The sequence below is a fragment of the Chiloscyllium plagiosum genome, unplaced genomic scaffold (assembly GCF_037043375.1).
Source record: "Chiloscyllium plagiosum isolate Xiang-an unplaced genomic scaffold, Cpla_swu_hap1 HiC_scaffold_23, whole genome shotgun sequence".
NCBI lineage: Eukaryota > Metazoa > Chordata > Chondrichthyes > Orectolobiformes > Hemiscylliidae > Chiloscyllium > Chiloscyllium plagiosum.
Window position 1 is genome coordinate 48030829 of NW_028270161.1, and position 12837 is coordinate 48043665.

Here is a 12837-nt window from a genome sequence, read left to right on the forward strand (position 1 = left end):
GGCTCTCTCTCAATATCATTCTCTCCATCGGCATTGCCATCTGACGTGAGAGGGAACTGCAAGCCCTCCTGAGAGCTCTGCGTTCTTATTGCCGGATGTGAATGTCCCTTCATTGTGCCATGCTGTGCAATACGGCAGTGTTATCCCCAGCACCTCTGTAGGCAAATATTGGAGGGCTCCTCCAAGTGTTTGAACTGCATATTTGAGAAGCCAGTATCATGCCCACTGATGCTCAGTCTGCATTCTACTAGGAGCACTCCATTCCTAATATCACTAACTCATTGTTCAAATGTGGACGAAAGAGCTTAATTCCAAAGATAAGAATACGAGTGACTGCCCTTGATATCAAAGCACCATTTGACTGCATACGGCGTGAAGGAACCCAAGCAAAAACAGGAGTCAATGGGAATGTAGGGTTGGAAACTTCCTCTTCTGATTGAAGTCATGTCTCATACGAAGGCAAATGGCTGTGGTTGATGTAGGTCAATCAGCTCAGTCCTAGAATATGGCCAAGGGAGTTTCTCAGGGCAGAATCCCTTGTCCAACCATCTTTAACGCCTTCATAAGCTGGTAGGTAGGGATGTTCCCTAACATTTGCATAGTATTCAGCATTGTTCCCGATTCCTCCGAGCCTGAAGCATTCCATATGCACCTACACCAAAACCTGGAAAGAATCTAGGCTTGGGCTGGTATGTGAAGTGAATGCTTGGCACTTCAGTGTCAAGAAACAATGACCAGACTACTTGATATTCGATACGTTACCATCACTGAATTCACACTGCCAACATGCTGAGGTCACTATTGAGTAGAAACTGAACAGAAGCAGCCTCTGTAGCCACAGTATTTATATGGTTGTGATGTGTAGCTCTCCTCCTAAAGCTTATCCACGGTCTAGAAGTCACACGGCAAGAGTGTGATGGAATCAACCTGCCTGAATAAGTACAAATCCAATAGCACTCAAGGAAGTCAAAACCACCCAGAACAAAGTGGCCTGAATGATGGTTCCCTAACCACAATAAACATTTAAATTAAGCAGTTTAAAGAAAAAATGGAAGAGGGACTTAGTGCTTCCGAAAACAAGGGAAAATTAATTGGGCTGTGGTGTCCTGTGATACAAGGGCAGCATGGTGGCTCTGTGGTTAGCACTGCTAACTCACAGCACCATGGGACCTGGGTTTGATTCCGCCCTCAGGTAAATGTCTATGTGGAGTTTGCACATTCTCCCCATGTCTGTGTGGGTTTCCTCCCACAGTCCAAAGATGTGCATGTTGGGTGGATAAGTCATGCTAAATTGCCCATTGTGTTCAGGGATGTGCAGGTTAGGTGCCTTAGCCAAGGGAAATGTTGGGTAATAAGGAAAAAGATAGGAGAATGTGTCTGGATGGAATGTTCTTCAGTGGGTTGTTAGGACTTATTGGGCTGAATGGCATGTCTCCACACTGTAGGGATTCTGTGAGATGAGACCAGAAACCAGTTTTCTTTTAATACAGAGAGCCATCCTGAAGGTTAGTGAATGTGTGGGTTTCTTTTAGCAAGAAGCAAGAGAGAAAAGACCCTGTATGTACAGCAGTATAGTTTAGCAGTCTCCAGAACAGTCAGGGGATGAAAATGTTTTGAGTACTTTTAGAAGGAAAGGTAAGTTTAAAAAGTTTCCAAATATTTTTAGTTGTCCAAGGTGAAAGCTTACAACAAGGTTTGAGGAACACCTGGTAAGGAATAAACCGCATTAGCTGTTGGTTTTAGGGTCTCATGAAAATGTATTAATTAAAGATGATAACATCTGGTGAATGCAGACATGCGCTGGAATGGAGCCGGGTAAACCATGCCACCTGAACAACGACCTTTAATGTAGGAACAGGGTGATCGTTCAGGCTGAGGGTTGTGTGTAAGGTCGATGTTGAGGGTAAACGTGTGTTTAATTTTTTTTCTTCTTTCTAATTTGACAGTTTTTACAGTGTAACAGAGCTTTTTTTTTTCTTTTGTGTGTAATAAGGTCTATCTTTTTAAAAGTGCATTTGCAACTGTATGAATATGTTCAGTGAATGACCACTGCTGTAAACAAATTGCAAAAAAGAAATTTTGGGGTCCAACAAGCCAAATTTCATTCCAGGCTCTGACCTCTCTAACATTACCATCAGCTGGGATTATAACCTACTTCTTCATGTTTTGCAGCATTAAAAATCATAATAGAAATGTAAGTTGTTGTCATTGTGCATTATGGTAGTTTAAGTATGAATTGTAGTGACCGAATAACTGATTACATCCTTCGTACCTCCCTTGTATGTAATGCAGAAATTCAGAAATAATATTTAATCCCATTCTCTCCCTTTCCTTCTCCCTCAGGTTATTTGTACCAAGTCATGCTCCCAAAATGCCTGATGGTGAAAAAGTTGACTTTGATGTGAGTATATTTCTTCAATTGGGTTCACTTTTGTGGAGGGTGGTGCCTATGTGGTTTTGCCCACCAAGAGCAAGACAAATCAGGTAAATTAGATATGTGAGGTTTGTCTGGTTGAAGTATAATGCTCTTGATTTTCTAGTGATTTTTAGTTTGACCTGAAAAATAGGCGTCCTCCCCCCTGTATTCAGTTCTTTTGTCCTGTTTAGTAAGGTTGGAACTCTGAAGTTCTTCCAATAGTCTTTTATATTTTTTGAAACATTGCAAAAACTGAAGGTAGAATCTTATTAGAAATCGGCCAACTATTCTCTATTGTCATGTTTTATGGAGGGCTTCTCTCTGTGAGCTCCGGCAAGTTTCATTGCACTATCTTCTAAATCGTGCCTGATTTACCTATGCATCGCACCCTGTGTTGCCTATTCTTGTCTAATGCTGTGTTGCTGTTCCATTATCACCACTGTGAATATACTGAAAATGTGTTGCTGGAAAAACGCAGCAGGTCAGGCAGCATCCAAGGAACAGAAGAATCGACGTTTTGGGCATAAGCCCTTCTTCAGGAGAAGAAGGTCTTATGCTCGGAACGTCGATTCTCCTGTTCCTTGGATGCTGCCTGACCTGCTGCGTTTTTCCAGCAACACATTTTCAGCTCTGATCTCCAGCATCTGCAGCCCTCACTTTCTCACTGTGAATATACTGTCAACATGCTTGAGCTTCTACCCCTTGTTCGCAACATTATTTTGTCTCTCAAGATGCCAGTGGTATCTACATGGGCTCTGAGGCCAAGACACTGACTCTGCAAGACACTTCCTCCTCCACCTGAAATGAACTTTACAAAGACACATTGGATGGCAATGTGGGCAGTTTCACAGCCTGTGGTGTTGACAGGGAGGGATACCAAGAAGGGAATCTGTGCATATGAGGTTCACTAATATTAAGAGGTTGAGCCTGAGACTCTCCATAGCCTGAACGAGTGCTATTTCCTTCCATTGTGCTTTTGACGTCTAGAAGCTCCTCACTGGATATTCTCCACTTCCTCACCATTGCAACATCATTCATGGACTGGGACAATTCCACTGAGGTTTTTTATCTTCCAGTCCTTATTTGAAATTTAAACAAATTTTATCCTTTTGCCTTACTTAGTTATTAAACTGATTTATTTATTTATTTCCACATTTAAACTCTATAATGCAATATTCAACTTTTTAAAACTACAGTTAAGCACAAACTTGTAGATCGTTGGCTGACTTACTTTCTGGGCAATAAAAATACAGTAGTATTCCCTTACCCACTCTCTTCCTCCCCTTTTCCTGAGTCAGTTAGCAAACACTGACAGAAAGCCTAAGGTGGTAAGATCCTGCCCATTAAGTGTGGTTTTCTCTCCACAGATGCTGCCAGGCCAGCTGAGTATTTCCAGTACTTTCCATTTCTATTTCAAATTTCCAGCATCTGCAGTATTTTGCTTTATCATTAACACTGTTCACTTCCCCAAGCATAAAAGAAAACAAAACACAATTAGGAATTGATACTTTGTTCATTGTAAATATACTAACCAAGCCTGGGATTAAATCTTTCATTGCTGAAAAATGTGTTGCTGGAAAAGCGCAGCAGGTCAGGCAGCATCCAAGGAGCTGGAGGATCAATGTTTCGGGCATAAGCTGCCTGACCTGCTGCGCTTTTCCAGCAACACATTTTTCAGCTCTGATCTCCAGCATCTGCAGTCCTCACTTTCTCCCGTTAAATCTTTCATTTCCTGTCAAAGCGTATGTTCTCCCTTTCGTTTATAACAATATAATGAAATTTAAAGTGGACTAAAAGATTTACTTTTTTTCTTGAAACAGGGACATTGGTATCAACAATAAAGCATTCTGGTAGCTGATTGTACTGTTTCTTTACTCAAATAATAGGTCATAAATAAATTCTTCATGGTGATTAATTCAGGTATAAAGTCAAAGATATTTTTAAATAAGCCATGATATAGCATCTCTTTCCTTACTTAAGATTCTCCTATGACTTTTATCATTATTGCAAAATTACACTCCTCTGGACATGTGCGTTTGCTGTGAGCAATGTGCATCTGTTATGACTGTGCCCCAGTAACTAGCACTTTTTTACTGCTGGACAAGACTTCATGCTGAGCATATACTTTTGTAGAGTAAGCCCTGTATTGTACAGCTAGGTCACTTTCTAAAGGAACAGTTCCCTTACATAGATGATAGTTATTCAAAGGCCTTCACTATCAGTGTTATGTTCTTGCCCACAGGACATTCAACGAAAACGTATGGAAAAGGATCTGTTGGAACTGCAAACTCTCATCGAAGCCCATTTCGAGAGGAGGAAAAAGGAGGAAGAAGATCTTGTTGCTTTAAAAGAGAGAATTGTACGGTTTGGTTTAAAGGCTTTATCTATAATGCTATTGTTTAAGAATGCTGATTGTTGCACAGTAAGTGTCTATCATTGCCAAGTGTTGAACTTGCTTGATGCTACCAGTTTCCTAGAAATTTCAGAGCAGCTATACGGTAAAATCTTGAAGTTGTGATTTGCTCTCTTTCCTTAAAGAAGAGTTAGAATCATATAGTAATCAAATAATCCCAACAGTGTGGAAGCAAGGCCATTTGGCCCATCAAGTCCACATCAGCTCTCCAAAGAGCATCCCACTCCCCCAATGCCACTAACCCCACATTTCCTATGGCTAAGCCACCTAGCCTGCACAGCCCTGGACACTATGGACAATTTTAGCCTGGCTAGTCCACCTAACCTGCACATCTTTGGACTGTGGGAGAAAACCAAATTTAATATTAATTTGCAAAGTGCCATTTCAAATGATTGTCACTTAAATGGGTACCGTTATTAAGCCCTCATTTTGTGTGGAAAAATGAAATGTTTAATTTTCAGAGTCTTCTGTGTTAGCTTTGTGTCACGAAGTGGAAGAAACAGACTACAGAATTGCATAGAGTACCCAGTGCTGGATTCCATGCCCAATCCTCCCATTGGTACACCCATATATCAACAGTTTTGTGTTGCAAAGTTTACATTTATATTTAACATTTGGTTGTATCCAAATCTAAGGCAGTCAGCCAGAAGTGTTGGGGTTTTGGTAAATACCACCAACGTCTTGTCTGCCTCAATTCAGAGAATCCAGTATTATCTGAAGACCCAAACCTAGATCAAACAGTTTGGTTCTAATGGCCCAAGAGTTGACTGGAGACTGTATCTGTATATCCACAGGATGTTGGAGCCAAGTATAACAAATGTTTTATCAAGCAAATTTCAATTATGAACTAATGCCGGTGCCAGATGTAAAAACATAGCGCACGCACAATTTGCCAACTAACCCCACAAAAATGTACGCTTTATTTCAATTCTTGCTGATCAAATCATAGTTCCCTGACACTTATGGTGCTTAAAAATCTGAGTACGCTTTATGTAATTTAATCAATAATTCTGTGTGTGCTTTGTTCCAGCAGCTGCTGTGCAGAGGATGAGCATATGCACAAGCAGAGACTGTTTCTTTGTTAGAATAGCAATTACCGTCAGTATGGTGGAGTTCATGAATTTTATGCTCAAAATTTGAAGCCCTAGTTCAGAGTCTGTATCATGTCTGTAGTTTCACTTCATATGCAAATTCCGGGAGGTAGTGTATGCCTGTTGGAGGGTCAGCAGGAGTCCCATGTCACCTCCATATTGCTTTCTGTATAAAGAGTCTCCCTGATTGCTACTGCGTTAATACCAGTGACAGTCAGATGAGCACTAACTGCTCACTTGAAGGTGGAAAAATAGTTAGAAAGCCGTCTGCCACCCTTGCACCTAATTTCAAAGCCCAGCTCCATTGAACCTGCTACAGGGAGGACACCAGCTTCTGCTGCATGTGGCTATTCAAAACAGCAGGCACCCATTCCTAAGATTGCAAAATCCCAGAAGAGCCTGGGGTTCACTTGCAGTTAGTCAAGGTTCAGGCTGTGTTGGAAAGTCACGTGATGACATGTCAACTGTCTGAAATGGTAATTCTTTCATGAGGTTGACACCAAACTACCTGGCAGCTTATGAAGGTATGTCTCGCATTAATGTAGCATTTGGCTATTTTTCATTTTTCAGAAATAGCTGTTCATGTCCATTTTAATGAATTATAGCTGCCTGTCGTATGTAGTGATCGTGGACCAGTATATATCTCTGCTACATTACAGTTTATATGAAGCATTCTTGTACCCAATTTTTAAAAATCATTTTATAACTACTTCCAAATGAAATATTCACAGGAGAAGCGCAGGGCAGAAAGATCTGAGCAGCAAAGAATCCGAGCTGAAAAGGACAAGGAGCGGTTGAACCGAGCTGCTGTAAGTTTTTTGTGCAGACATCATGAAGGCCTTGCATTGAATTGTTATGTATTCCCTCCCCATCCAATGGCAAGGAAAGTATTAAAAAAAAGTAGGAATAATACACAATCAGTGAATATTGGGAAAGATCAGCTTTAAATCTAGTTTTGTTGGAGGCCTAGGATGAGTTGCTGGTCACCTTCTGGCTTGGCGACATGAGACATGATATCATACACCTGCAGAGCCTAGCAAGAGGCAAAAAACTCAGCCAAACAGTAGGATTTATCAGCTCTTCCTGCTAATCTATTTCAGCCTGTCCCTGGCTGGGGTTTCTTGATTCATTTCAGTTCCAGACAGGAGAACTCAATGTTAACCTACCGGGTGATAGCGATCAACTGGCTTTCCTTCTTTATTTATCCGCCTTGTTAGTTGGTCATAACAAGGCCCAGTTTAGGATTCTCTTCTCCCAGTCACAAGTGGAAATTGTATTTAAAGAGGGATAATTTAATCAACGTGTTGTGAATTAAGAAAAAGTGAGTTTTTATTAATTACTAACTGTAAGAAGAAATATTAATGCAGCACATGTATACACAGATTGGAAATAAGAATGGCATCCAAAAGGATAAAAGTTTTCCAAAAATATATGGACAGTGTCTCGTATCTTTCATGTTGCAGTGGAGGTTATTAGTTTCATTAATATTGGAAGGTGAATATTTGGATTGATGAACAATAGTTTTGCAGAGGGTTGAGATTCTGTCGTCCTAATGCTTTTTGACTGTGATTCAGGGTGACTGAGAATCCTGCTTCCTTTGTGATAATCTTCTTCAGGAAAGTTCATCACCTGCAGTGCAGGGGTAACTAGGGGATAGTTTTTGAGCCATGACCTTCACAGCACACTAACACTTGCATACAGGCAGCTGTACCGGGAAGATTCAGTTCCACTAGTTCACTCCAATAGATATGCTCTTTAAGCACCTGTTCTTCTGTTTCTCCATTTGAAGAATACACAAGGTATGTTTGCAGATTAAGATATAATCTGGAGGGGATAGGGGTGGCTTGCTGTTAAGCAGGAGGTCAATCGCCTCTCTTTACTTTGGTAATTGCAAGAGACCACAGTATAGTCTGTTTGAAGTATCTTTGAAAATTTAGGTGTTTAATTCTATTGGCCACTCCCTAGGCAAGCAGTTAATTTACATCTACCAGGGCAGAAGGATCTGGGCAGCAAAGAATCTGAGCTGAAAAGGAGAAGGAGCAGTTGACCGAGCTGCTGTACCATTTTTGGCTGTAACCGTCTCCTTTTCTTATGTATCACACATTTTGAAATCAAAAGTTTAAAAATGTCCAGAGCACTTTGGGGTTCTGACTGTTGTCCTCACACCAAGTGGGTCACTCTTCTGGTCTCACAAGCAATAAATGCTCAGGTTCCTCGGATATCACTAGCGTGTTCAATACCCCACATCCTCTCCTCGATTCTCATGTGCACTGTGTCTGCTCTGTGTTTTATATATTTGATTTCCATTAGCAATCACTCAGCAAACATAGGATTCCCTTGTGTGTTTGATTTGACTTATTGTCACGTGTACCTAAGTACAGTGAAAAGCTTTTGTGAGCAGTACAAGCAGATCATTGTAAGCAAGGACATACAAATCATAGGGTGAGAAAAAAAAACTTGGATAGAGTGAGGCATACAGGTTATGTTGCATAGGATGTATGTGAGGCAAGATAACATTATTTGAAGTTGGAAAGTCTATTCATCAGTCTAATAACAAGAACAAAGCTGTTCCTGAACTTGCTGGTGCATTTGTTCAAGATTCTATACTTTCTGCTTGATGGAAGAGGTTGTAAGAGATCATTACCGGGGTGGGAGGGGTCTGTGATGTTGGCAGCTTTTCTACAGCAACATGACGTGTGAGTGGAGTCCATGGATGGGAGCTTATGCCCGAAACATCGATTCTCCTGTTCCTTGGATGCTGCCTCACCTGCTGCGCTTTTCCAGCAACACATTTTTCACCTCTGATCTCCAGCATCTGCAGTCCTCACTTTATCTCCTTGGATGGGAGGCTAGCTTCCATGATGGTCTGGGCTGTGCACACAATCTTCTGTAGTTTCTTACGGTCCTGGGCAGAGTAGTTGCCCTACCAGGCTGTTATGCACCTGGACAGTGTGCTTTCTGTGGTAAGACTGTAAAGGTTGGTGAGGGTATTTATGGACAGGACGAATTTCCTGCTCCAACTGAGGAAAGAGGCATCGTTGTGCCTTCTTGATTGTTGCACCTACATGAGATGTCCAGGGCAGGTTGTCCGTTATTGTCACTCCTTTCATCACAACCCTCTCCATCTCTGCTCTGATGTAGATGGGGGTGTGTTCGCCTCTTTTATTTTCTTTCTGAGGTCAATGATCAGATGTTTTAGTTTTGATGACATTGAGAGAGCGTTTGTTCTCATTGCACCAGGTCACCAAGCCCTCTAACTCCTTTCTGTATTCTGACTCCTCATTGTTCGGTATCCATCCTACCACGGTGTCCTCAGCAAACTGGTAGATGGTGTATGCTCATAACACTGGCTTCTCAGGTTCTTGGAAGTTTCTATTGGCTCTAATTGGTTATACCAATATTTAATCAATCAATGAAAAATCTTGTGGCACAATGGTAATGTCCCTGTCTCTGAGCCAGGTGACCCAGATTCTAGTCCTGCCTTCTCCAGTTATATGTAATAGCATTTCTAAACCGATTTAATTTAGAAAATAACTGAAATTGCAAAAGAATAAAACAAAGCAAAGTAGCAGCTATTCAAAATCACATTTTGCATATTTTTAATCGATCAAGCATAACAAAAATAGATAAAAAAGCAGACTAACATCAATCACGATCAATTAAGTTGTCATATTATGCCCTGAGCTAACACTAATTGACATTTAGATATTTGGAGCTAGCGAGCAATTGGTTGAAAGTTTAGTTTTATGTTAAGCTCACAATAACATCAAATTTTATTGGATTTCTGAACATGTTCTACCTTTGGTCTCCAAGGCTTCAGGTTTTTGTGGAATAAATCACTGGCATTTATTATGTTTATGGTTAGAGTTATATTTTAATGATTTTAAGACCGCTATATAGAGACTGAAAAACACCTTTTTTTTATTAAACTTTCTGCAATACATAGTTCCTTTTCTGTATTCATCTTTGTTTTGGAATGTTGACCTTATACATATGGTACACATTGGGAGGCAAATTCCTTCCTGAAGTTTGGAAAAAATTGTGATGTGAACATAAACTTCACTGGAATTGTATATAACTGAGGTGCTGAATATTTCCTGAGTTTAATTAAATAGCTACTAAGAGAGTTACAATGATAGTGCCCCTGCCTGTGAGCCAGGAGGCCCATATTCAAGTCGGGCCTTCTCCAAATATGTATAATGGTATCTCTGAACAGTTTTTTTTATTTTATTCGCTTTCAATTTCTGCTATTTTCTTAATCAAAGTAGCATCTATGCAAAATGCATTTTGCAACCAACAATACAAAGAGTAAATTGGAACCCGAATAATTTCCATGAATTACATCGAAGCATCCAGATTCTAATGGCACAGATAAACATTATTTTTTAAAAAACACATTTTTCAGTACAAGATAAATTCAATATCATCTTATTGCTGATCATCAGCAAAGTGATAGAAAGGGGTAATTAACAGTGGTATCAAACAGTACTTGCTCAGAATTGCCCTGCCTATTGAGGCGCTGTTTGGATTCTGTCAGGGCTTCTGAGCTCCTGATCTCATTACAGCCTTAGTCCAAACATGGACAAAAGAGCTGACCTCCAGAGGTGAGAGTGACTGAACTTGACATCAAGGTCTCATTTTAAGTATGGTATTGAGAAGTCCTAGCAAAATTGGGTCACTGGGAAATTGTTGAGGTGTGGGTTGGAATTTTAATCTTTGGTGTTTGGCTTTGTATTTAGTGCAAAGAAAGATGGTTATGGGTGTTAGAAGTCCATTAATTCTGCTCCAGGACATCACCAATTGGAGTTTCACAAGGTAATGTTCTAGGCCCAAATGTCTTCAGCTGCTGCAAAGACCTTTCCTCCATCTTAAGGTTAGAATTGGGGATGCCACAATGATTGCTCAATGTTTAGCACCATTTACAACTGTGATACTGAAGCAGTTTGTGTCCGTTTAACGCAGGAAATGGACAAAATCCAGGTTTGAGCTGACAAGCAGCAAGTGACATTTGGGCCAGACAGTGCCATGCAATTTCCATTTGCAAAAAGAGAGCAATTACCCATTACTCCTTGACTTTCAATGGCATTGCCATTGCTGAACCCCCACTATTATTCTCCCAGTGGTTACCATTGACCAGAAACTGAAGTGGACCAGCCTTAAACACTGACTACAAAACCCGTTTAGATGCCATGAAATCTCAATTGAGTAACTCAAGAAGCTGAGCACCATCCAGGACAAAGCAGTCCATTTGCTTGACATCCAACCACTCCCTTCACCATTGATACACAATGACAGCTATTGGTAGCATCTACAAGATGCACTACAATATATTATCAGAAGTCCTTTCACGCCACCTTCCAAACCTGTGCCTCTTTCACAAGGAGGACAAGGGGAGCCTATACATGGGAACATCTGCAAATGCACCCCCAAGCCCCATACCATCTTGACTTGAAACTTTATTACTATTCCTTCACTATCATTAGAGCAAAATCCTGGAACACCTTTCCTAACAATCATGTGATGTCCCTATAGACCAAATGGTTTAGGAATGTAGCCCACACAGCCTCTTCCAGGTAATTAACAAGGGGAATTGTGGTGTTCAAATCCTATGAGTGTATTTTTTTTTAAATTAATGTATTCCATCTGTTATTCTGTACTGGGAATCACAGCACACATCAGGAAGTGCAATGTGCACACCCAGCCCGAGTACTCTCAAATTCTGCAAAGCTGTGCACCAAGAACAATAACAAACCAAAATATAACACTGTTTACTTATTAGGTTTTTGAAAATTATTGTTCCCCAGGAAGAAAAGGCAAGAAAAGAAGAGGAGGAACTTCGGAAAAAAGCAGAAGAGGATATGAAGAAGAAGAAGGTTTTGTCGAATATGGCACTGCATTATGGAGGCTACCTACAGAAGGTATGCGATGTTGTGATTTAACACTGTCTGTCGTTAACATCTATTTGTGTGAACAAGGTCAATTGTTGTTCATGTTGTTCCTGTTAGAAATTCCTATGCTTGAATTTAATTGTGTTAAAGAAAATTATATTGCTTTTATAATTTGAGATAATTACCATACAAACAAAAAACAAGATGTAGTGCTTTAAACCTGCTTCACCATTCAGTAAGATCATAGCTGATCTGATTTTAACCTTAACTCGATTCCTGCATATCCCAAACTTTAATCCCCTTGGTAATTGAAAATCTATCGACCTCTGCCTTAAGGTATTTCAAGATCCTGCATCCACTGCCTTTTGAGGAAGGGAATTCCAAAGAGACAGTAATTGAGAGGGGCGGAAGGAAAGAAAATGGTGACACCTAGTTCTTGATTCTCCCACAAGAGGATCTTCTATTTTAATTAAGTCACCCCTGACTCATCTATACTTGTCTGACCTTTCCTCATAAGGCAATCTGTTCATTCCAATAAACCTTCTCTGAACTGCTTTCAATGCATAACGTCCTTCCATAAGTATGATGACCAGCACTATACCCAATCCTCCAGATGAGGGCTTACCAATTTTACAAGCATTTTGTGTATACGCTCAGTAGAATGGATATGTTTGGATGGCAAGTCATTACATATTACTGCTTCGATAGACTGAAATCCGTCGAAGTGGCAGGAAGCAAACAGAGAGAGAAAAGAAAAAGAAGATTCTGGCAGATCGACGCAAACCTCTTAATACAGAGAACCTTAATGAACAGAAACTCAAGTAAGTGCTTGCCAGTGAAATTGACGTGAACTGGCAAAAAAAAGTTGCTGTGGTGATAATTTGTAGCTTAGCACAAGTGCTGTCAGAACTAATTAACCTTTTATCAGTTTGTTAACTGCAACAAATGCTAACAGCTCTTGCTAATGTGTCCCTGGTCCCTCTGCCACCTGTGTACGATGTAGCATCCTTGTTCAGCTCTCTGTCGGCC

The 12837-nt window shown here is 40.5% G+C and overlaps 1 protein-coding gene across 4 annotated transcripts in view; it reads left to right on the plus strand.

The window, feature by feature from the left end:
• The window catches only part of LOC122561624 (troponin T, cardiac muscle isoforms-like), a 43612-nt gene that overhangs the window by 20437 nt on the left and 10338 nt on the right, over positions 1 to 12837 (plus strand). For all 4 annotated transcript variants that reach the window (XM_043713546.2, XM_043713547.2, XM_043713548.2 and 1 more), the window contains 5 exons: positions 2344 to 2401; positions 4659 to 4775; positions 6652 to 6729; positions 11725 to 11838; positions 12517 to 12629. In XM_043713546.2, the coding sequence (XP_043569481.2) occupies positions 2372 to 2401; positions 4659 to 4775; positions 6652 to 6729; positions 11725 to 11838; positions 12517 to 12629 (452 nt within the window). In that variant the 5' untranslated portion in view covers positions 2344 to 2371. The remainder of the gene's footprint in view (positions 1 to 2343; positions 2402 to 4658; positions 4776 to 6651; positions 6730 to 11724; positions 11839 to 12516; positions 12630 to 12837) is intronic.